The sequence below is a fragment of the Ceratotherium simum genome, chromosome 1 (assembly GCF_057802395.1).
Source record: "Ceratotherium simum simum isolate JZ-2026a chromosome 1, ASM5780239v1, whole genome shotgun sequence".
Lineage (NCBI taxonomy): Eukaryota > Metazoa > Chordata > Mammalia > Perissodactyla > Rhinocerotidae > Ceratotherium > Ceratotherium simum.
This window is the reverse complement of record NC_141900.1, coordinates 104,350,955-104,374,400: the sequence shown is the minus strand read 5'-3', so window position 1 is coordinate 104,374,400 and position 23,446 is coordinate 104,350,955. Positions and strand designations below refer to the sequence as shown.

The following is a 23,446-nucleotide window of genomic DNA, read 5'->3' as shown; positions in this document are numbered from 1 at the left end:
GGGGCGCCAGGGCCCGCGGCCCAGCGCCACCACCGTGCCGGCGCCCTGGCACCCGAACACGTCGTCAGGCGGCCGGCCAGGGATGGGTGTCCGGGCAGGGAAGGGAGGCGTTTGCATGGGTTCTTGTCAGGGGATGGGGGTGGGACTTGGGGACTGCCCCCCCAAGTGGGGGTCCCCTCGGTACCAGACATGTTGTCTTCCGTTCTTTTCCTTGTGGGCCCAGGTGTTACCCTTGCCCTAGGGTGGGGGTGGGGGACATGGCATCGGCTGGGCTGGGCTGTCTGTTCATCCATTGGGACAGTGTCTCTCTGATGGTGTCTCGGGAGCAAGGAGCAGGTGACCCTGGAGGCACTGTGAGTGGGAAGCTTTCTGGCTGAACAACCTCTGCATCCTGGCAGGAGGGCTCTGGGGCTTCACTGGTGGCCTCTGCCATCAGGGTCAGAGAGAGGCCTTCTCTAGGGACAGACCCCAAGTTAAGGGATCTGAGGATCCCCTTGGCAGACTCTGCCACCAGAAGCTGATGTCCTTAATGCCTCAAAGGTGTGAAGGAAGGGCTGGAGTCAGGTACACAAGGCCTAGAGACCAAAGGGGCAGGGCAGCACGTCCTGCCATGAGCAGACTTGGAAGGCATGCAGAGAGCCGAGGGAGCCCAGGACAACCTGCGGGGATGGGAGCTTCAAGCTGAGGCAACAGGGGCCAGGTTGGCAGGGATGTGGGGGGCAGTGGAATGGGAGAGGCAGGGGCTTCGGGACTTGGGATGGGTGCTGGGGTTGGAGCCGGGTATAGAGGAAGCAGTCAGGTTTACTATGGCCAAATTTGGTTGTGACCCCAAGGAAGGCATGTTCTCAGTGAGGGAGGCCAGAGTCCCTAGAATCTTGGCCCTTCGTTGGTGGCTGGCACAGCTCTCTGGGGGCTCTGGGAGCCTCCCTCTCAGGGCCTCTTGTGCAGATCAGTGAGTATCTGTTCTTGATAAGTGGGAGAGCAGCTGGTAGGGAAAAGGGGCTTCCCTGGGGCGGCCTGTCCTCCAGCCCCGGGGATCTCTGGGGTAACTTCCCAGGGGTGCCTGTGTCGGTCAGCCAAGTTTCCAGTCCTAACCTTGCTGCTTGGGGAAGTCCCTTTAAAAAGGCCCATCTAGGAGGGAGAGCGGCTATGCACATGGATTTTTTTATTTGGCCAACTTAGAGCTTCAGTTCTTGGGTGGCTGTGAGCCCCACTGCCCCACTCCCCGTGCCCCATATGTGCTCATAGGGAGTGGCAGTGCCTGGGCTCCATTCTGGAGTGTGAGTGACAAGGTCAGGTGGGGTGGGGGAGGCCAACACGTGGGCAGGCAGGTTTCACTGTGGGAGAGATGGGCAGAGACAGCTGGCTGGCGGGGGGCGTGGGGGGGGGATTGGTTAGGGTTAGACATAGTGCAGGGCAGGAGGGACAGGAGGGAGAGTTGGCAGTTAGAAGGGATTCACCAAGCTCAGGCTCCTCCTTGTGCCTGGGGGCAGCTGCACTTCTGGGGGTGCAGTGGGTGGTGTTTAAATGATAACAGGGTTACAGGGTCTGCATCCTTTGCTCCCTAATCTCCTTCCTGCTCTCCTGTCCCAGTCCCCATCTCACCCACCCTCCACTTTATAGCCCTCTGTCCTTCCCCAATCCCTCTTCTGGAATCTGGACAAGTAAGGTTTAAGAAGGCTATGGAACACTTCACTCAATGAACTTGCATCCCAGTGGCTAGGGACTACACCTGCTTGTCTCCCTCTCCATGGCCCCCTTTGGGCCCTGCCTGGGGTGGGGGTGGGAAGTAGAGAAAGTCTGTAGGATGGGACCATCTCTGGTGATCCAGGCAGACAGGAAGAGAGAGATGGATGTAAGAGAAAATGCTGCTGCCTTTGACCTACACAAGCCCTCTGGGCAGCCCACCCCCAGCCCAGCTGTCCCTTGCCCTCCCAATCAGAGAATCCTGGCAGGGTCTGGCCTCAGCTCACTCAGGTTGCTGCCAGCCCTGCCTCCAGCCTTTACCTTGGGAACAAATTATGGGAGTGGGCTAAGTCAGCAAAGCATCTAGGTATGGAGACTTGGAATCAGCCAAAGGGGGTGGGGGTTGGGACTAAGAGGGCAAAAGCTGGGGCCCAGGGAGAAGAGTAGGTTAAGATGGGAAGGGCGAGTGCAAGGCAGGACAGTCCAGGAAGTGGACTGGGAAGCAGGGAATGGGAAGAGGGGCGGCAGGAGTCGCAACAGGGACCTCAGCCCCTAACCTAGAGGAAGCAGCGGAGGGCAAGAACCCTTGGCCCCTCGGGAAACGACTGCTCAGTGGCTGCTTTTGCCAGGAGGAGCGGTGTGACCTTGGCTAGGTCGCTTTTCTCCTTGAGCCACAGTTGCCTCATCTGTCAAGTGGAGATGGAAGGACCCACTCAGTCTGTCTTGCAGAGGAGCATGTGAATGTGCACATTCTTTGAAAAGGTTGAAAAGGCGCCGTTAAATATTCATTTTCATGGTACCTTCCTCAAATCCGAGGCTGGCAATGCCCTGTGCAGTTGCCTGGCTTCAGTTAGCTTTCTGCAGCCAGACGCAAAGCCCCCTCCGCCAAAGCTGCGCGGTTCCGGCGCTCCTGCCCCTCCCACCCCTCGCTCACGCCGGCGGCATCAGGGTCACTGGCCGGGGGGCTTGGGGTGGGGGAGACGCGGCTCGCTGCTCCTGGAGCCGGGGCCCGTGGTCTGACCCGCGGGCGCCTGTTTCTGCTTCACTCCCGCCCCCCACCCAGCGCCCCGGGATGCCGTCTGGAGCCCGGATGCCCCACCAGGGGGCGCCCATGGGCCCCCCGGGCTCCCCGTACATGGGCAGCCCCGCCGTGCGACCTGGCCTGGCCCCCGCGGGCATGGAGCCCGCCCGCAAGCGAGCAGCGCCCCCGCCCGGCCAGAGCCAGGCCCAGAGCCAGGGCCAGCCGGTGCCCACCGCCCCCGCGAGGAGCCGCAGGTGAGTGGGGCCCAGCGCGGAGGGGGCGGGCCGAAGGACCCGCAGGGACAGGGTGGGCGAGGACCGAGATTGGAAAGGGCGAGGAAGAATGATCAGCAGGGAAGAAGTCGTCCTGGGTGGGATGGGCTCTGGGGCTGTGGGTTGAGAGGGCACTGGTCTGTTTCCTTTGTGTGCCCACCATAGGGACTGAAGGCTGCGGCCGTCGCGCCCTTCTCCTGGTCACCTGCTCCGTTCCTCTCCCCACCCCTTGTCCCCAGGTTCTGGGTGATGCTTCAGGCTTTGGCGTGGGGACAGGGCTGGTAATAGGACTGAGGGCAGAGCTTTAGGACTGTGTTTCTCAAAGTGTGGTAGTCCGGTGTGCCTTCCTCAGAATCCCCCGGCTTGCCTGTTTAAAAGCCCCACTCCAGACCTAGATCCGGATCTCTGGCCAGAGGGGTGGAGCCTGGGAATTCGCCCTGTGGGTGGGTGGTCTCTGCCCCGTCATGCTCTCAGGTGATTCTTAGGCACTCAGAGGTTGAAGAGCGGCCATAATCTGTCCTCCGGACCAGGTCTGCCCCCAAGCTAACAGGAGCCAGCCCGTTTCCTTGTCAGAGCCAGCTGGTGGCACCCCAAAACCCCCTGCTGGTGCCTGGCAAGAGGGATGCCCCTCTGGGTTTCAGTATTTAGCCAAACACACAGGCTTTCCTTTGCATACCAGATGGAGTCCTATAAAAGGTGTAATATGGACTTTACCTCATTATTAAATATTTTTTACACATCAAGGAAAATTCACCATTTATAGGAATCCCATGAAAAATTCTTTTGCAAAGTGAATTGTCCATTTATACAGTATACAAGTCCCTGATTTATCTTGTATAAATGGAGAGTTTCACATAGATAATTTGTTCAAAACAAATCAGACCCTGGGCCGGCGCCATGGTTTAGCGGTTAAGTGCGTGCGCTCTGCTGCTGGCTGCTGGGGCCCAGATCCCGGGCGCACACCGACGTGCCGCTTCTCTGGCCATGCTGAGGCCGCGCCCCACATACAGCAAGGATGTGCAGCTGTGACATACAACTATCTGCTGGGGCTTTGGGGGGAAAAATAAATAAATAAATAAAATCTTAAAAAAAAAAACAAAAAACAAAAAACAAATCAGACCTTTAATGAAAACTGCTTGCCTAGCTTTAGGATCGATTTTTGGACAGGGAGAGGGCAGTGGTTGAGAACACCACACGGGGGCGGTATGGAGCCATCCTCTAGGCTGGGTTCTGATCTCAATTTGCCAAGGATTTTCTGGGGTGCTTTTGGGATAAGAAGCAGCTAGTGAGTTCAGAAGAGTCCAAGTCTCAGCTGCCAGCCCACATCCAGCCTGCAGTCATGTCCCACAGGAGAACGCACACACACACACACACACACACTCTCTCTGGATCCCTGTGGGTGTGTCCCTGGGCCATGTTGCCAGGTGGTCCAAGGGCATGAGCATCCCCTGCTTGACAGATGCCCTGTCAGCATCTCCTTCAAGCCCAGGGTGGCAGAGTGCAACCCTCACCAGCTTCACACCATCGCCTCCTGCTCCAGGGATGTGAGGGGGGTCAGCTCCCCTCCCTTTGAGCTCAGGCCACCTTGGACTGTGCATCCCTGCTTAGCAGAAAAGGAAAGTCCTCAGAATCCGTCCTCCCTCTCCTCTGTCCTCCCTTCCCCTCAGCTTTCCTCAAACCCTTCTGCAGCTCCCCCACCGCCAACCCCTCCTAAGTCTAAATTTCTCTGACCCTGAGGATGTGGTAGAGTGGAAGGGGGATCCCAGGCCAGAGAAAGACAGGGTCACCTCTGCTCCCCGCGAGAGGACAGAGTGCTGATGCCATACACCACCCCACGTAGCCCCTTGGGCAGGCAGATGAGCGGGCTGTGGGAACCCCAGCCAGGCGGGCGGAGATGTCGGGATAATTTAGCAGGTGGCCTCGTTACTCCCAGATCTGTCGCCATGGTAACCTGGTTTTTTCTTTAAAAAATGTACAGTGCCAAGAGAAGGAAGATGGCTGACAAAATCCTCCCTCAAAGGGTGAGTGTCTTTCACAGCAGCCCCCAGCCCACCCCCACCCTTTGCTGCTCCGCCCTCCTCTCCCCTCACCCCACCACCCCGTGCCGCCTCCTTTCCCCCCTCAGGATCAGAGCTTCAGCATCACAGTCACTTTCACTTTTTGTTTAAAAAGCTAATTAAGAAGTGAGGCTCCCCAGGCCAGAGGGAGGGGCTGGGGCAGAGGGAAAGAGCAGAGCCATAAGGGATAGGATACTGGGCCTGGGGTGCAGTGGACTGAATTCCAATGGTCTGAAGACATAAAGGCGTGGGACAAAGAGGGGATAAGAGTTAGGGGCCCAGAGGCTGGCAGGGAGAGTGAAGGAAACAGAAGCCGGCCAGAACACCTGGGCATCACAGTGTTACCCAGGCCGAGCTGGGTACGAGGGTAGCACCATTAAGACGTCAGTTGGAGTGACTGGGTGAGGTGCCGGGGTAGAGGCAAGCACCAACATCCTCGAACTGTTTCAGGGACCCCAGGGTCCTAGCCACTTTGCAGACATCCAAGGCAAGCCCAGAGGCCGTGTGACAAGGGAAAGGACAAGATAAAGAGGTGAAGCCCTAGCGCTTGCTGGGCTTCAGTGTTGTTATGGCCTCCCCTAGTGATGAAATGCATGGATCTCCTTAGAGGGAGAAGCGATTTTTATCCCTACACATGGAGGCTGCTACTGCGGGATACAGAGGCCTGGGGAGAGGTCCCATTTGCACACTCCGAGTCCCAGAACCTCCATGCTCTTTGTACCCTGGGACCTCGTGACATGCGTACATTCCACCTACAAGATTAGCTAAGCCCCTGGTTCGCTGCCTTGCTCCTCCTCTTCCAGATCCGGGAGCTGGTCCCTGAGTCCCAGGCTTACATGGACCTCCTAGCGTTTGAGAGGAAACTGGATCAAACCATCATGCGGAAGCGGGTGGACATCCAGGAGGCTCTGAAGAGGCCAATGAAGGTGGGGGCCAGGAAGAGGGCTCTAAGTCCTGTTCCCAGAGTGGAGAAGCAGAGTGCCTGGGTGGGAGCACAGTGTTCACTCTGTACTACACTTTTTTTTTTTTTTTTAAATTTTTTGTTTATTGCAGTAACATTGGTTTATAACATTGTAAAAATTTCAGGTTGTACTACACTCTTTATTTCTACAGCAAAAGCGGAAGCTGCGTCTTTATATCTCCAATACTTTTAACCCTGCGAAGCCTGATGCTGAGGATTCTGATGGCAGCATCGCCTCCTGGGAGCTGCGGGTGGAGGGGAAGCTCCTGGATGACGTACGTCCTGGCCCAGGTCTCTCCAGGTGTCCTGGGGTGGGTATGGGGCTGAGCTGAGGACAGAACTAGACATTTGCACTAAGGGTTAGGGAGTCAGCCCTGGCCAGGGGTGGGTGCCCTAGAAAGACATTCTGGGTGCAGAGGCCTGCTTCTAACCATGCTGTCCTACCCAACCAGCCCCACCCATTCCCAATTCATTCTGCCCCCATGGTCCCTGTTCTGCCCCCACGGTCCCTGTTCCTCTCCCACAGCCCAGCAAACAGAAGCGGAAGTTCTCTTCCTTCTTCAAGAGTTTGGTCATTGAGCTGGACAAAGACCTTTATGGCCCTGACAACCACCTAGTTGAGGTAAGACCCAGACCCCTTCTGCCCTTGAATTGCCACTCTTCCACAGACCACAGTCCCTGAAGAATCTACACCACAGTCGTTTCAGCTGCACAGATTTGGATCAGGGACCACCCTAGAGCCCCAGGCCCCACCAGCCCAGATGGGCCTGTGAGGTGACCCAGCTCTTCTCCCCTGGACAGTGGCACCGGACGCCCACAACCCAGGAGACAGATGGGTTCCAGGTGAAGAGGCCAGGGGACCTGAGTGTGCGCTGCACACTGCTCCTCATGCTGGATTACCAGGTCTGTGCTGGCCCCCTGCCCCAGAGACACCACACGAGGCCCCTGACCCCCCCACACCCTTTCTCTTAGATAGGGTGGGCCTAAGCCTCAGAGGTGCACACCCTGAGACCCCATTCTCCTCCCTACCCACCCCTTCTCCAGAAGCATGTTTCTGAGGAGCCCAATCACCGTGTCCCCCAGCCCCAAGCTGCCTGGCCCTGAGCTCTTTCCACTCCCTCTTTTATCTAATTTTCATGGTCAACTTTTCCCAGCCGCCCCAGTTCAAACTGGATCCCCGCCTAGCCCGGCTGCTGGGGTTGCACACACAGAGCCGCTCAGCCATCGTCCAGGCCCTGTGGCAGTATGTGAAGACCAATAGGCTGCAGGACTCACATGACAAGGAATACATCAATGGGGACAAATATTTCCAGCAGGTACCCTCTCTCCTGAACCCAGGGATGTGGGGAGCAGGCAGAATTACTGGTAAGGGAAGTGCCTCTACTATGGTAACACCACCTCTCCCTTCTAGATTCTCGGGTATTAGAAATGGCACAGGGGCTGGCCCCATGGCGTAGCGGTTAAGTGCACGCACTCCGCTGCTGGCAGCCTGGGTTCAGATCCCGGGCACGCACCGATGCACCGCTTGTCGGGCCATGCTGTGGCGGCGTCCCACATAAAGTGGAGGAAGATGGGCACAGATGTTAGCCCAGGGCCAGTCTTCCTCAGCAAAAAGAGGAGGATTGGCATGGATGTTAGCTCAGGGCTGATCTTCTTCACAAAAAAAAAAAAAAAAAAGAAATGGCGCATAGTCATGGTCTTGGAGCCAGAGACCAGGGTCCTAGGCTAGGCCCTTCCATGGTGTGGCTCTGTGCTGCAGCCCATCCATTTCAGCCACCCCAGGTTAGAAAGCTCTGGAACCCTACAAGGCCAACAGCTTTCAGGAGTTAGGATCCCTGGGTTCTAGTCGTGGGTCCAGACTCTGAGTAAGTTACTTAGCTGTTTTTGTGCCTTGTTCCTTATCTTTGCAATGGGGTGATAACACCTGTCCCATCTAACCCACTGGGCAGTTAGGAAAATCAAACTGCTGTGAAAGTGACTTGATAAAATTCTACCAAAGTAGAGATTATTAATAATTTTTAAATACACACAGTAGATAAACCTGAGGAGTAAAAACAACAGTTGATGTTTATTTTGAGCACTCACCATGTGCCAGGCATTGTTCCAAGCACTTTATGTGTACTGATCCATTTAATTCTCACAACAGCCCTGTGAGATAGGTACTGTTATTATCCCCATCCTAGGGATGAAGAAACTGAGGCCTGCTTGCTCAAGGTTGCATAGGAAGTGGTGAAAGCAGGATCTATTCCTAGGCCAGCCCACCCAGGGCCATGCTCTCAACTCCGGCACTGCCCCACCTCCTTGTTGGCACTCCACCACCCACAGCCTCCCCACTCCCAGCCCCATGAGCACTGAGGAATTAGACTTGCTCCTGGCTTCTTGGGGCCTTTCCAGAATAGAAGAATCCAGAACTTTAGTTATGTTCTTTTCAAGCACAGAAGAGTGATCTCTCTCTCCTACTTCAGATTTTTGATTGTCCCCGGCTGAAGTTTTCTGAGATTCCCCAGCGCCTCACAGCTCTGTTGTTGCCCCCTGACCCAATTGTCATCAACCATGTCATCAGGTGAGGCCCCAGCTTGCTCCTCAGACCAGGGAATCACTGGGGTCCTGCCCTCCCTGTCCCTCCCTCTTCCTCCCATCCCCATGCCCCCTCCCTCCCCAGGGCATCTGCCCACGGGGCCCTTGGCCTCTGCGAGGGCAGCATGGACACCAAGGTCTGGACTTCCCTGGCAGCGTGGACCCGTCGGACCAGAAGAAGACAGCATGCTATGACATTGATGTGGAGGTAGAGGAGCCACTGAAGGGGCAGATGAGCAGCTTCCTCCTGTCCACAGCCAATCAGCAGGAGATCAGCGCTCTGGACAGTAAGGTGGGGCCAGAGCCCAGAGCTGGAGTGGGACAGTAACCCAGAAATGACAAAGTACAGACACAATAGACAACAGCATGGGCCTATGGAGAGATAAAGAGGACAGGTGGCCCTTCCCTTGCTACGTGGAGCTCTGCCCATCCCCCCCTTCCCTGGGACTGCAGAGGCATCAGGGACCTGAGGAATTGCCCTTCAAAGGAACAGCAGCAAATCCCCCCCTCTACTTGCCCCCCTCCTCCTTCCCCTCCCCTCCCACATCACCGCGGCCAGGTGAAAGTGTCTGTCTTTCTACCTGTAGATCCATGAGACGATTGAGTCCATAAACCAGCTCAAGATCCAGAGGGACTTCATGCTAAGCTTCTCCAGAGACCCCAAAGGCTATATCCAAGACCTGCTCCGCTCCCAGAGCCGGGACCTCAAGGTGAAGGGGACTCAGGGAGCACTGGATGGAAGAGAAGCATATGGGGAAGACAGTAAACGTGTACACAGGGGCTGGAGGAGTCCGGGCTCAGGGCTGACCCCACTGCTCCCTCCCAGGTGATGACAGATGTGGCAGGCAACCCCGAGGAGGAGCGCCGGGCTGAGTTCTACCATCAGCCCTGGTCCCAGGAAGCCGTCAGCCGCTACTTCTACTGCAAGGTGTGGAGGGGCCCATGCACCTCAGGCCTCCCCCCTCACTCCAAGAGAAACCTCCCTTCTCAGCCTGGTCAGCAGCCCTTGCCACTCCACCATCCCCTGCACCATGTGTAGCCCTCCCTGCTCCCAGCCGCTCTTCCAGGCCGGCCGGCGGTAGGGTTGTCCTGTCACTCACCAGCAAGACCATAACCCTGCTCCTGCACTTATTTCTCTACAGATCCAGCAGCGCAGGCAGGAGCTGGAGCAGTCGCTGGTTGTGCGCAACACCTAGGAGCCCCTATGGATGAGCACCACTGTGGGCCTCTGGGCCCGCACCCTGTCCCCCAGGGCTCTGCTGTCACTCTTCTGACACCTTCTGGGTGAGGCGGGGGACTGGATTAAAAGTCATTCATCTGAGAGCAGCTGTGTGGTCACTGGCAACTGGGGAGGGAGGGAAGGGCAGGGGAAGGCAGTGGGTCCCTCTGGGAAAACTCCCACCCCCTTCCTCAGATTCTTCTCACTCCATTTTCTCTAGACCTAAAAACAGTTTGGCAGAAGACACTTTTAATAACATTTTCTTATTAAAAAAAATACAGCAACAAGCTTTCCATCTGTCCATCCATCTTGCCTTGCCTTTCCCAGGGCTGAGACAGAAAAGGGAAATATGCACCGATGCACGGCCCCGGTTGTGCTAGGTGCTGTTGGCCTGCTCCTGTTCAAACAGAGCCATGGCTAGCTGGGCGCGGCCCCCCAGCCCCTCCAGGTTGCTCAGGCGGCAGCGGTGGTAGAGTTCTTCGCTGAGCCGAGGGCTGCAGTCGCGCAGGGAGAACTTCTGCACCAGCCCTGGCTCCACGGCCCGGAAGAGGTGGAGCCCTGAGAACCGGAGGAAAACATCCATCACCTCCAGCCCCTCCAGGGCTTCCTCCTCTTCCTGGCCTGCCAGTTCACCAGCCAGCCGGGCTCGGGCCGCCAGGTAGTCAGCATTGTAGAAGCAGCCCTCCGCAGAAGCCTGTCGGTCAAACCTGCCTCCTACAGGAGCCCCCCGGGATGGGTCAGCACCAGGAGGGGACGGAGGGTCAGGGCCAGCCCCAGGGGGGCCTGGGGGAGATCTCTGTGGTGCCAGGGCAGGATTGAATTCCTGGAAATGGACTGGGAAGAAGGCCTGCCAGCCAGAGATGGCATTCATGCGGCAGCGGTTAAGGACTTCGGGTCCAGGCCTGGTCCACACGGTGGTGAGAAAGAAGAGTGTGTCCACGGGGTGCTTCTTAGAGACCACGTCCATGAGCCGCACCTGGGAAGGGGCCTCTGCTCGCACAGCGAGCCAGGCCAGTCTCGTCCCAGGGTACCGTCGCTCTAACTCAGCCGCTGCAGCCTTTACCCCAAGAAATGGGTCTGGGGCCCCTCGGCCACCTTCCCGTGGCCCATAGACCAGCAACAGGGTGAGCAACGCGTGCTCTCGTGGCTCTAGAACAGTGGCTGCAAAGGCCTCGAGGAAAGCAGGGGCCGCAGCAGCTTCGGCCACCAGGAGTGGCAGCACCAGCTGCACACGCGTGGCCTCAGTAACATAGGGCATAGGCAAGATTTCCACCCGGCTCAGCGGCCGCAGCAGGCTGACCCTGCGGGCCAGGGCCCGCCGGTGCCCACGCTGCGTCACAGCTTCCAGCAGCAGGTCTAGGGTGTACTCCATGCCCCGCGCTGGGTCAAAGCGCCGGTAGCCATTGAGCAGCCGCTGCTTCTGGAAACGCAGGCGGGGCTGATAGCGCCGATTCAGCTGCTCCAAAGCGGTCTCCACAGCGTCACCCACATCCGCCCTGCTAGCCCCTTGCAGTGGGCACTTGGGAGCCCCATCTGCACAGGAGAAGGTGTGCTGCTCTGTGAAGTAATCCCAGCCCAGCACCTCAAAACGAGAGTGTGGTGTGAAAGGGGCCGGGAGCCCAACAGGCCAGCTCAGCCCTGCCTCCCCCTCGGGGGTCAGCACGGTCAGGTTCCGGATCTGTGCCTGGGGTAGGAGGGACACACAGTTAGTGCCCATCTAGGCAGTCAGAACGTCCTGGGTTCTGAGCTGCCCTGACTCTGTCAATACTTAGTGAGGTGCCCCTTGGCTAATCATGTACTTCCCCGTGCTTTACTTTCTTTGTCTGTACAATGCAGAAGGCATATGAAGCATACCCACCCTACACAACTGCCATGAGGAGGAGGCGGCAGCGGTTAGAGCATCCTGCAACAGAGAGCTCTCCCGACCCAAAGCGCTCACACCCTCTTGGTGATGAGCCTTTGTTTTCACCTGTATCCCACCTCTGACAACCTCCACAATCCACAAGAGAATTCTTCTACCTCCTACCCTCGGGCTTTTGAAAGCCAGTGCTAGGAGGCCAGGCATTGCTGAGTTTTTGCCTCCTCAGTAGAGAGGCACTACTGGAGAGGAGCTATAACTATCCTGCCTAAGCACCCTACCGAGCCACGATCCTCTCAGTTCACCTGCAAACCCTTTTACTGCATCCAAGTCCTGCTAGGAGCTTACTGTATGATTGACCTGGACCACCAAGAGCCCCTTCTCCCAGAATTGTTTTAAATTTAGGTACAGTCAGCCTCTTTCTAAGCCGCCCAGCTTCCCCTCACTCAGCTGCCCCTCACTGTGAGCCTGGACACCCGACGCTCCCTCTACCTCCCGCCGTGGTCCCCTGGCTCACCTGCAGTTGCTCTATTTCACTGTACGCCCTCTCCAGCTCCAGAGCACTGAAGCGTTTGTGGAGCCGGTACATGAGGGTTCCCTCGGAGACAGGGTGCACTGCGAAGGCACTCAGGAAAGCCGAGCTCACCTCCTTCTCGGGGTCCCTATTTTTGGCCAGTTCAAATGAGCGATACTGCTGCCCCTACAGGGACCAATCAGACCAATCAATCCACATATGGAGGGCTGCCTGTCCCAACCACCCTTAGCCAAACTCAGCATTCACACCTAGTACTGCTGCTGCTGCAGGAGGGAGGAGGGAGTGGGAGCTCACTCCAGTCCCCTTAACCTTGGCCTTACTCTCACCACCGGATTGTGGAAAAAAGAATGTTAAGTAGGCATCTAAGGATGTCCTCTTCCCCCAAAGAACTCCACTGTCTCTCAAGGGAATGAGAGCCACGAGCCAGCAAACACTCCCAGTACTCTGGTTTGAGAGGATGAGCCCCTTCTGGGATCGTCCCCTCTTCCCCAACAAACAGGGTGGCTCTCAGGGCTAGAAAAGTGATTACCTTACTCCTCAGGGAGAATGGACATCTCTAGGACATTCCCAGTTCGTTCATGACTGTGCATGTTGGGGGAGGGGGCAGGGGGCAGATGGGAGGAGGACGGGTGAGTGAGTAGGGGCACCTTTCTGTCTTGCTCAGAGGGTCCCTGAGGAGATGCCACTTTTGACAGAAGACTGCCAGAAGTGAGCAAGGGAGAGCCAGAGGGGTGGTCAGTGGCTGGGAAGGGCAGAACGATGGCCCCAACATGCTGCTAGGAAGGAGCCAGCAGCATCCAGCCTGGAGACCAATCACTCAGTCACTACTAACTTGTTGGAGACTGAGACTGACTTGAAAGGGCTGTCACCTGGTGCTGCGAGACACAGCCGACGCCCAGCGAGTCGATGAGGCAGCGGCCAAGCCACTCATCAGGACGAGCACTGAGAATATCTCCTCGGCAGCCATCCAGATGTGGCCGCAATCGAAGCAGGAGACTCCGTGACAACAGGTAGCCAAAGCCCCCGTGGCAGTACCGGGCCTGCTCGCCTGCGCCAATGAACTCCTCTGCCCGGCCCAAGTACAGGTCTTGGTTGATGCTGAGGTGGCCAGTAAGTGCTGCCAGACGGGGGGCCTGCACATACGTGTCATCCTGCATGATGAAGAACCAGTCGTAGTCGGCCCCAAAGTGTGTATGAAGATAGCGCAGGGTTTCTGACATGAGCCAGGCCGGCCGCTCGTCCCCATGAGATACCACCTGCATCCCTGCTGGAGTCCGGGCCCCTCGCTGCCCAGTGAAGTACAGTAACCGAGGGAAGTGGTGGGCCACTGTGCGGTTCACAGCCACAGCAAGAGTGGACAGCGTGGCCCGGGAAGTCAAGACAGCCACCAGCAACCGCTCACGAGAGCCCAGCTCTGTCTGGATGTACCGAGTCCTGTGGAAAGACCAGCATGCCAGGGGTCAACCCCTTAATCTTTAGGAACCCAACTTGTCCAGCATATACATTCCCCTAGGAATATGTGAGTTGTGGTTGAGAAAAGAGAAGCGAGAGACCTTCTCATCAATATTAATGAGCTACTGGACTGAGCATCCACTGAGTAGCTGACACTGGATTGATTTGGGGAGGGGTCTACTAAGGATGGATTAGATGGGTTAGATGCAATTCTTGCCCTGTTCAAGAACATCCAACACTATCTTAACACCAATGGATGAGAATTTTTCATACCTGAGAGGGGGAAAAAATAGGGAAAAATCTGTGATGAACAACAATGCAAAGAATTGCTCTAAGGAGCCTACCACTGATTACCAGAGAAGGCAGAGGCAAGGACCTAGAGTAAACTGGATTCTGGGGACCCCACATACATAGCTCTCACCTGAGCACCTTCTTATAGGGTTTGTTTGGATCCCTGTAGTAGGGGATAATCCGGGGTTTGAAGTCTTCATCAATTTGGTCAAGCTGATTTCTTGAGTCTGGATTCTGTGGCCCTCCTGGTTCCCCCACAGCCTCTACACAGGGATCTTCTCCCTCACCTTGGATCCAGGAAACCCGCAAGAGGCTCAGGCTGCATCCCAGAGACAGCCCTAGGATGAGGGGCAGTGCTGGTCGCAGCAGAGCCAACAGGGAACTCAGTCGCATGATGGTAGGCCCTGCCATGTGCGTGTCCCAGAGGGCACAGCCTCAAGGATTGATCAGTGGGTTGATGGGCACCAGGCCAGTAGTAGGCCTGCAGCTTTAACAGGGAACCTGGGGTTAATGAGCTCAATAACAGGGCAAGGTGTGTTTGCTTCCAGGCCCAGCATCCCCAGAAGGCATCTACCCCGTCTTCAGTCACCAAGGAGTCGGATCTAACCCTTAGGCCAAACGGTAATAAATATTAGAACCCATTTCACCCACTAATGGGATTATGGTCTGTCTGCCAGTAGAAAGGGGAGGAAACAAAACTCAATCTTGCCAAACCTAACCCCAAAAGAAGGTTTACACACATCTGTAGACTGGATCTGAGTCAAGAGACAGCAAGAACTGATAAAGAAGAGGCTGGGGCAAAGCACATGCTCCACCCAAACGACAGCCCCGACTGGAGGAGCCTGCCTCAGTAGGCCTTTCCCAAAGAGTGCCTGGCTCGGGCACGTTTCTGTGCCTCGGGGCCTCTATTTCAATTTACTGAAGGGGCTGCTGACTAGCTGCTGAAGGCAGGCACAAGGGAAGAGGTCAGGGCCTCTTTCTACTCTACCCCTGGGGTGTTAAGGAAACACACAGCTAGAGTAACCCCTCCTCCTAGTCAGGAGTGGTCAGGAGCCACTGGCATGGCGCACAGAAGTTCTGCCCACCCAAATGAGGTGGACAGATATGGTGAGTCAGCACCGAGAGCCTCTCAGAGGAGCACAATGGCTGATGGAGCCACTTCGCAGGGCATTTTTCTTTGAATCCCAGCTGCTGAGAGGCTGGCGCTGCCCACCTTCCTCTGAGAAGAGACAGGAGGCAAATGACAGTAATTCGGACAGTGTAAGAGCGATTCGGCGTCTGATTTTACCAGGGACCAAGGTACCCAAACCAAACCAAACCGAGAGGGCGAGTAGCTAGAGACAACGCAGGGATCCCGGGAAGGCAAACGGAGGCTCGGCTGGTGTGACCGTTGCCAGGCCCGGCGCCCCTGCTCTACCTCTCGGCGATCAAAGATCAATTCTAGTCCTAGAAAGAAGGCCCAAAGAGAGTTTTAGCCGTTAGTCTCAAAACAGAAATAAAACCGGCTGCGTCACGGAGCTGTCGAGGAGGGTCAGGGGCCTCAGCTCGGTTTGTTCGGCTCGGGGAGCGGAGGTCGCGGCTGGGAGAGGAGGGCAAAGACCCCGTTCTCTGGCCCGTCCGCAGGGGCAAAAGCCCCGCTGGCGCCAGCGGGCGAAGACCCGAGGCCCACGGGGGTGGCCTCTGCAGAAGGGACAGGGGCGGCGGCGGCCAGATAACGGGCGGCTGGGTGCGGGAGACGCGGCCAGCGCGGTCCCGGGAAGCGGGGGCGAGGGCGTGGGGGTGGGACCTGCTCCTGTCCCCTGGAGCGGCGCCCCTGTCACCCTTGCAGGGGGAAGTTGGGGGGAAGGGAAACAGACCCCAGTGACCGGCCGAGGCGCCGGCTCCGCCGCTGCAGCCACTGCCACCTCACAGCCCAGCCCGCTCCTTCCTCTTCCGCTCGCTGTCAGTCCCCGTCTCTATGGTGACCGCATCCGGCCGCTCGCTCTGCCACCGCCCTCTCTATGGTCGCCCCGCCCCTTCTCTGCAGGGCTGACCGGCTGCGAGGTGACAAGTTCGGCCGGGCCACCCCCCTGGCCCCCAAGAACACAAGCGCATTCCACAGACGCTAATCCGAGTGGACCCACACTGGACCCAAAGGTGCCCCAAATCTGCAACCTGAACTCCATCTGCTTTGGGAAAAAATACCCTCCCCCTCAATGAATGTGCTTGTGCCTCCTAGATGACTTCTCCCAGTGGGCCTCGGAACCGTGTCCTCCATTCACTTGTTTCAGAAGTGTTTGTTGTTTGCCTACTCAGTTCTAGGCCATCGTAATGACTACTGAGTAAGCAAGCGGTAGACGAGATGGGAGCTGCGAGTTGAGGGTGATAGGCATTAAACACACACTTGTAACCCCAGGACCAGAACAGAATTTGTCACCCCAAAATATGCCTCTTTGGCATAAGCATTATTCTAGGCTGATTATTTTTAAGAAACAGCAGACACAGGGAAAAGCTCTGAAAACCTAGTAGAACTTACCCACTTATAAGGGAAATTTACATTTATAAGAGAAATCTCCATTTGCAAGAATGCCTTCCTCTCTGAGCAAGGAACGAGAGCACGACTAAATCTCTAGAAACTCTTATCAATAGAGAAGGGAATGACAAATCTACACAACAACTTTACCCTTGTTTACTGTGTTGACCTCATCTTAACAACAGAATGTTAAGGCTATTTTTTCAGGGGCAGTGAGCCAGCCAGGAGTATGGGCAGAAGAGAAAATTTTGATCTGCCAATCAAAACCCATCCTGCCAGCGCTTCGACATACCAGCCTGCCCTCCCTGATCCCTTAAACCTTACCCTATACCCTGGATTGGGGAGACAGATTTGAGAGCCCTTCTGTTTGCTTGCCAATCAACTGCGTAATAAACTCTGTTCCCTCAAAGACTGGCACACGCGTGGAGACAGCCCTCGCTTGGTATCACACTGACATAACAAAAATATAAACTTAGGTAGAAATCACAAACGGGGCCGGCCCCGTGGCTTAGCAGTTAAGTGCGCGCGCTCCGCTGCCGGTGGCCCGGGTTCGGATCCCAGGCGCACACCGACGCACCACTTCTCCTGCCATGCTGAGGCCGCGTCCCACGTACAGCAGCTAGAAGGATGTGCAACTACGACATACAACTATCTACGGGGGCTTTGGGGGGCAAAAAAAAAAGGACGAGGATTGGCAACAGATGTTAGCTCAGAGCTGGTCTTCCTCAGCAAAAAAAGAGGAGGATTAGCACGGATGTTAGCTTAGGGCTGATCTTCCCCAGAAGAAATCACAAACAGTGGTAAGTACCATTGTAGAAAAGTAGAGTCCAGTGGGAAAACATGACAGGAAGAATTAAATTAGATTGGGAATTTGAGAATGCTGAGATCCAAAGTTTCAGTAAGTTATCCAAACAAAAAGTGGAGAGTTTTCCAGGCAAAGAGCAGAGCACAGAAGGCCTGGAAGGAGGAAAGAGACTGGCCTAGAGAAGAACTAGGAAGGTGGGGTGGCTAAAGACCAGCGAGTGAGGAGAAAACAGCCCAAGGGGAGGCTGAAGGGCAGGCAGAGCCTTCTAACACCACAGCCCACAGCAGGTTCCCAACCAGCATGGCACTTCTTGAGGGCGCAATTTGGAAGTGTACGGGGCAATTTTGTTGTCAAATGGTTGAGGGAAGGAGCCAAGATGCTAGATGTCTTGCACATTGCAAGACAGTATCACAGAAGAAAAAACTGTCTGGGGGACAACCCGGTGGCGCAAGCGGTTAAATGCGCGCGCTCCGCTGCGGCGGCCCAGGGTTCACTGGTTCGGATCCCGGGCGCGCACCGACGCACTGCTTGGCAAGTCATGCTGTGGCGGCGTCCCATATAACGTGGAGGAAGATGGGCACGGATGTTAGCCCAGGGCCAGTCTTCCTCAGCAAAAAAGAGGAGGTTTGGCAGATGTTAGCCCAGGGCTGATCTCCTCACACACAAAAAAAGAAAGAACTGTCTGTCCCACATGGCTTTCAAATGTCCTACTGAACATTCACGTACGTGAAAAAATGGTTATAATCATCTGATCCTTGAGCCTATTCTGTGTTTTATATACAAAAACGAAGTAATCTTGCAGGGTTGTAATATATGCTGAATTTGCAAGGAATGTAACTATCATGTAAATGGAAGGAAGACTGTACTTTGTTTCGTTCAAGAATTTACTAAGAATTACCATTTTGAAGAACTATATGACAGACAGCAATGTCACTCATGGTGTTCTGCCTGCATTTGTATTGTCACATTCAAGGTGATCCTACACAGAGGTACAAGCAGTGGACCTATTATGTTTTCTAGCATACTGAAATAACACTTCATTAGAAAGGATTTCCTTTTCTTTCCTCTGTTATTAAGACACTATAGGGGCTGGCCCAGTGGCATAGTGGTTAAGTTTGCATGCTCTGCTTTGGCGACCCAGGGTTCACAGGTTCGGATCCCAGGCGCGGACCTACGCACCACTTATCAAGCCATGCTGTGGCAGGCGTCGCACATATGAAATAGAGGAAGATGGGCATGGATGTTAGCTCAGGGCCAATCTTCTTCAGGAAAAAAGAGGAGGATTGGCAATGGAGGTTAACTTAGGGCTAATCTTCCTCACACACACACACACAAAAGACACTATAACTTTTTGAAATTTAAGTGTGTAGTTACGTTATATCATCTATGAACTTTATTTCAAAATAGTAAAGGGGGTGTCATAAAAAAAAGTTTGTTATTAAAAGGGAACATTGGTGGGGCCAGCCAGGTGGCATAATGGTTAAGTTCACGCACTCTGCTTCAGTGGCTTGGAGTTCATGGGTTTGGATCCCAGGCATGGGCCTACACACTGCTCATCAAGCTATGCTGTGGCAGCATCCCACATACAAAACAGAGGAAGATTGGCACAGGTGTTAGCTCAGCAACAATCTTCCTCAAGCAAAAAGAGGAAGATTGGCAACAGATGTTAGCTCAGGGCCAATCTTCCTCACCAGAAAAACAAAAAGGAACATTGGGGCTGACAGAGGTAAGAACCACAGTTCTAGGAAGTATATGAGATAGAATTCACCAGCACTGTTATCCTTCACTGTGTTTTGGTCTTATCCTCAGACTGCAATTTGATCACCCCTCAGCAACTGGCACAGAATAGGTGGTAAATGAAATGACTTGTTAGAAGAGACTCTGGGAGGCAGAGTAGGGACACTCACCTGGAGGTTGGAAGATAAGGTTCCAGACCAGCATTGTCAAACAGAAATATAATGTGAGCCAGAAATGTGAGCCATATATGTAACAAAATTTTCCAGTAGCCACATTTTTTAGAAAGCAAAAATAAACAGGTGAAATTAATGTTAATATTTTATTATATTATTAAATATATCCAAAATATTATCATTTCAACACATAATCAATATAAAAATTTGATATATTTTACATTCTTTTTTTTCCACACACAATCTTTGAAATCCGATGCGTATTTTACACTCACAGCATACTTGAATTCTGACTAGCCACATTTCAAGTGCTCCATGGCCACATGCGGCTAGAGACTACTACAATGAACAGCACTGTTCCAGACCCTTCTGTTACTAAATTTCTAGGTAATTCTGGATGAGACATTTCATTCCTTGTTTCTCAGTTTCTTCATATTTTAAATGAAGAGTCTAACCCAAAAGTTCTTGCTTCCAGCACCGACCTGTGATTTTTCCTATTTAGCTCGGCTTTTCTCTCTACCCACATCTCTCTCTCCTTCACATTTCCCCATTTCTTCTCCCCTCATCCCCAGGTCTGTTCCCTGCAAAACATCTAAAGCCTGGGTGGGAACCGCAGAACTTCGAAACAGCCCACAAGTTTTCTAAGCCACTCTTGTGCTGAGGGAAACTCTGCCCAGCAACTGTTGATTCACCGGGAACTGTTGATTCCTGGAGGTGATTGGTTGCTATGCAGGTGGATTCAGAGAAGTAACTGGTTAGTCTTTCTTTCACCATGCAGGGCCATTTTACAGAGCTGGAGTTCTGAAACCAGAAGATTCCAGCCTCAAATCCTGGCACTCTCTCCTACCAGCAGTGTTGTTTTATTAACAACTCTGTGCCTTCATTTTCAACCTGTAAAATAGTACTAATGCCCACCTCAGAGTTTCTTGGGGGATTAAATGGGATGGCATAAATGAAAGAGCATAATAAATGTTAGTTCTCTGTAACGTGTAACCTGCCTGTAACTGTGCCTTTTAATGAGAGTGGGAGAGGGATGCATATTATAGACAGTGCTCTCAGGAAGCCAACTGCTTGGATGAGTGATTTTATGTGACACACAACCATATATAACTTCTTTGCTTCATAAAGAAAGGCTTTGCAGTCACTTAACTATTGTCTATGTATATTCTTTACCTAAAACAATGCTTTTGCCCATAGTAATGCTTAATATTTGTCAGATGTATTAAATTAAATATCTAGTGTATACTTACACAAGGATTCTACTAGTAGCAGAGAAGGCAAGAAGGAAGCCTAGCAGAACTCTGGCTAAGTAATAATCAGCCAATTAACAAGAACTAAACTCTAATCTTTCTAACAATCATATGAGGTAAGTACTATCATCATTCTCGTTTTACAGAGAAGAGTATGTATTTTGCTGAGGTCACACACTGTAAATGGTAGAGCTGGGGTTTGAATGCAGGCACTCTGCCCCCAGAATTCATGCTCTTAGTTATGCTATGCCAAGTGAGGTCCCCGCCTAGGTACTCCAGCAGTACACAGAAGTCACTTCTTTCATGGCACTTATCACCTGCATGTCATGGTCTGTTTACTTTTTAAATGTTTCTTCTTAATTGTGAGTTTCCTGAGGTCAGAGAATGACTTGTCACCATTGCAACTCCATCAACTAGCTCTGAGCCTAACATATAGTGGGCACTTACTTGGTGGGAGGATATTCTAGAAAAAGTTATGCTCAAAGGTATGAAGGTGTGAAATAGCGTCGCTTACTTGAAATGCAAGTAGTTAGATTCTACTGGAGCACCGTTTGAGGAGGAAAACTAGTTCTAGGAGGAGAAGAGTGAGCTTATTTTTCAAAAGTGAGGGGCACTTTTGAAGAATGTTCTCAGAGGGAGTAACAGCTTCCTTTGCTTCCCTCCAGCTGGGTCACTGACGGTGAGGCACCGCTGCTCAGGAGCCCGGAGAAATAACAGGGATCACGAAGGACCTGCTTTGTATTTAAGGCTACAGATTTGGGATTTACAATGCAGGCAATGAGAAGTCTGTTGAGAGATTTCAAACAGCAAAACTCAAAGGAAAAGAAAAGGGGAAAGTCACACAGCTAACTGATGATACAGCTAAACTCAGAAAAGGGGTTTATTTTTTATTTCAGGGATCTTCCCACCAAACTTATATGGCTAACAATTCTGGAGTGGGTAGGCTAAGCGGCCAAGGTTCAGGAATAACGTTCGACACCTTCTAAAAGTTTGGCTAACACTAGACCAGCCTCTAAAATCTCAGTTTCATGAACAAGGACGCCTTTCTTTCATGGAGGAATTCTCTTCTTCGCATCATCTTCGCAGTGATGCGCCTCTTCCCTGGCCCTCTCTCACCAGCCGCCTCACTCTTCCTCCTTCTTCTCCCTCCACCTCCCTTCTCTTCTCACCCCATTGTTTCGACCCATTACCGCCTGATGCATGTTGGGAAGTGTAGTCACTCACCCTGCCGCCAGAGCCGGTTGGTCGGCCCTGTAAACTCGGTATCTCCACATAACTCAACATATTTTCGAGAGGTCTAGTAAGGCCTGGGAGGCCCAGCCTGTTTATCCGAAGAGTAATCTAAGATTTGCAGTTTCCAGTGCCCAAAGCGGGCTGGCTAGCAGAAAGTTCTTGGACTCTAGCATCCCCAGCCTCGCGCATCCTGATGACGTCACACGGGCCCGGGAGGTCCCTGGGATACGCGGTAGTTCTCTATGAGAGGTCTCAGCCCTGCCCGCCGCGACTCGAGGACGACACTTCCCAGGAGTCTGCGCGGCGGCGCGCCGAGAGCCGCGCGAGGCCGTGATTGGCTGGTGAGCCGGCCGCACGCGGAGGAGCCCAAGGAGCAGCTCTGTTGCGACAGAGGCCGAACGGCGAGGCCCAGTGAGTTGGGGGAAGGGGCGCTGAGGGGAGGGTGCTGGCCGGTGAGGGGAGGGAGGATGACAAGAGGAAGGAGGGAGGGGGTCGGGAGGGAGGAGGAGGCGAGGGAGAAGAAAAGGCGAAGGGAGAGATGTGACGGCTTGGGGGCTGGGGGAGGTTTCAGGTGTGGCGAGTGAGGAGACCCTGAGGGGACTCACCGGGGGGAGGAGGAGGAGTGCGTCCCGGGAAGAAGCTGGGTCGTGTGGCGGGGGGCGACGGACAGGAGGCCGGAGGCAGACGGCAGGAGGAAGCCCGGGGAAGCGAGGCGGCCGGCTAGAGTGCGGAGCGCCAAGTTGTGGGGAAACCGGAGACGGGGACTTCTGCCGAGGGGCAGAACCTGGTCCCTAACTGGAGGCCCTGAAAGGAGGAGCGTCTCCAGAGTGAGGCAGTCTGTGGGGATTGGTGGACAAAGCCTGAGGGAAGAGATGTTAAGATTAGAAGAGCGGCGGAGGATCAGAATTGGCTTGAGAGACCCTGGCAAAGTTGGGAGCGACCGGGCAGGGGCGGAGCTAGGTATCGGAGGCTTGATAGGAAAATTCCGGAGCCGGATGGAGCGGGGCCCTGGCACTCTTACCGTTAAGTTTAGAATTTTGGGGTGTTTGCCTTCCTTCAGGCTCCTGGAAAGAACAGTAACCTACTCCTGTGGTTCATCACCATGCCTTCTGACCTGGCCAAGAAGAAGGCGGCCAAAAAGAAGGAAGCTGCCAAAGCACGACAGCGGCCCAGAAAGGGACATGAAGAAAACGGAGATGCTGTCACAGAACCACAGGTGGCAGAGGAGAAAAATGAGGAGGCCAATGGCCGAGAGACCACAGGTGAATTGAGGGAGAGGTGGGTTCCTGGGATGGTTGCTACGACCTAATGAATGCCCCAGCTGGAGTCAGAATCCTGCTGCTGGGGGCACTGGAGAATATATCTGGTGCCAGAAGCTTTTCATGATGAATCAAATCAGTAGAGTTGGAGCTTGTGCCATCCTGTTATTGATCAAGGAAACTGAACACGAGGTTCTCACACACTCAGTGGCAAGCAGATGTGGGAGTTGTGCTGCCTTGCTGCTCTGTCTACTAGACTTTAAGGAGGAGGTCAGTTCCCTGCCCGTTTCTTCATTTCCGTTTCTACACATGGTGGTCAGTGTGCCAGGCTCTTGACCACATTATATCCTTGTCCCCCCAAGGGTAGTGACTATACCAACAAGAGAGAAACCTATGACTTGTTTTATGGCTTTTTCCTGGGAAAGAGGTGCTTTTCTGTTACTTGTATTTGGGGAAATATTTATTGAGCACTTCTCAAGTGCTAGACAGTGGCTACATACTGAGGCACTATAAACGTAGTCTGCCCTCTGATAACTTACAGTCTAGAT

At 54.0% G+C, this 23,446-nt stretch overlaps 3 protein-coding genes and 1 pseudogene across 8 annotated transcripts in view; 3 read left to right on the top strand and 1 right to left on the bottom strand.

Annotated features, from left to right (window-relative positions):
* The window catches only part of SMARCD3 (SWI/SNF related BAF chromatin remodeling complex subunit D3), a 34,664-nt gene extending 24,769 nt beyond the window's left edge, over positions 1 to 9,895 (top strand). For both annotated transcript variants that reach the window (XM_004430600.3, XM_004430599.3), the window contains 12 exons: positions 2,750 to 2,961; positions 4,958 to 5,000; positions 5,840 to 5,962; positions 6,150 to 6,272; positions 6,524 to 6,619; positions 6,799 to 6,900; positions 7,152 to 7,313; positions 8,463 to 8,560; positions 8,731 to 8,866; positions 9,162 to 9,284; positions 9,401 to 9,502; positions 9,717 to 9,895. In XM_004430600.3, the coding sequence (XP_004430657.1) occupies positions 2,750 to 2,961; positions 4,958 to 5,000; positions 5,840 to 5,962; positions 6,150 to 6,272; positions 6,524 to 6,619; positions 6,799 to 6,900; positions 7,152 to 7,313; positions 8,463 to 8,560; positions 8,731 to 8,866; positions 9,162 to 9,284; positions 9,401 to 9,502; positions 9,717 to 9,770 (1,374 nt within the window). In that variant the 3' untranslated portion in view covers positions 9,771 to 9,895. The remainder of the gene's footprint in view (positions 1 to 2,749; positions 2,962 to 4,957; positions 5,001 to 5,839; positions 5,963 to 6,149; positions 6,273 to 6,523; positions 6,620 to 6,798; positions 6,901 to 7,151; positions 7,314 to 8,462; positions 8,561 to 8,730; positions 8,867 to 9,161; positions 9,285 to 9,400; positions 9,503 to 9,716) is intronic.
* On the bottom strand, positions 8,046 to 15,868 carry CHPF2 (chondroitin polymerizing factor 2). Of its 3 annotated transcripts, XM_087433008.1 has the most exons (6): positions 14,060 to 15,868; positions 13,056 to 13,620; positions 12,169 to 12,351; positions 9,675 to 11,477; positions 9,156 to 9,305; positions 8,046 to 8,885 (listed from the first exon to the last, which is right to left on the bottom strand). In XM_087433008.1, exons 1-4 carry the CDS (start codon positions 14,338 to 14,340, stop codon positions 10,170 to 10,172), a joined length of 2,337 nt encoding a protein of 778 aa, XP_087289134.1. In that variant the 5' UTR covers positions 14,341 to 15,868; the 3' UTR covers positions 8,046 to 8,885; positions 9,156 to 9,305; positions 9,675 to 10,169. The 3 variants fall into 3 exon arrangements, with proteins under 3 accessions (XP_087289134.1, XP_004430658.1, XP_087289136.1); XM_004430601.3 differs by having other exon boundaries at positions 9,156 to 11,477; XM_087433010.1 differs by having other exon boundaries at positions 9,156 to 11,477; positions 15,786 to 15,835.
* Positions 15,170 to 21,973, top strand: LOC147918336 (uncharacterized; annotated as a pseudogene).
* ABCF2 (ATP binding cassette subfamily F member 2) overlaps positions 21,974 to 23,446 on the top strand; it is a 14,541-nt gene continuing 13,068 nt past the window's right edge. For 2 of the 3 annotated variants that reach the window (XM_014787616.2, XM_087433087.1), the window contains exons 1-2: positions 21,974 to 22,050; positions 22,700 to 22,901. In XM_014787616.2, the coding sequence (XP_014643102.1) occupies positions 22,742 to 22,901 (160 nt within the window). In that variant the 5' untranslated portion in view covers positions 21,974 to 22,050; positions 22,700 to 22,741. Of the gene's footprint in view, positions 22,051 to 22,354; positions 22,600 to 22,699; positions 22,902 to 23,446 lie in introns of those variants that run through there. The other variant, XM_014787617.2, reaches the window with a different exon arrangement.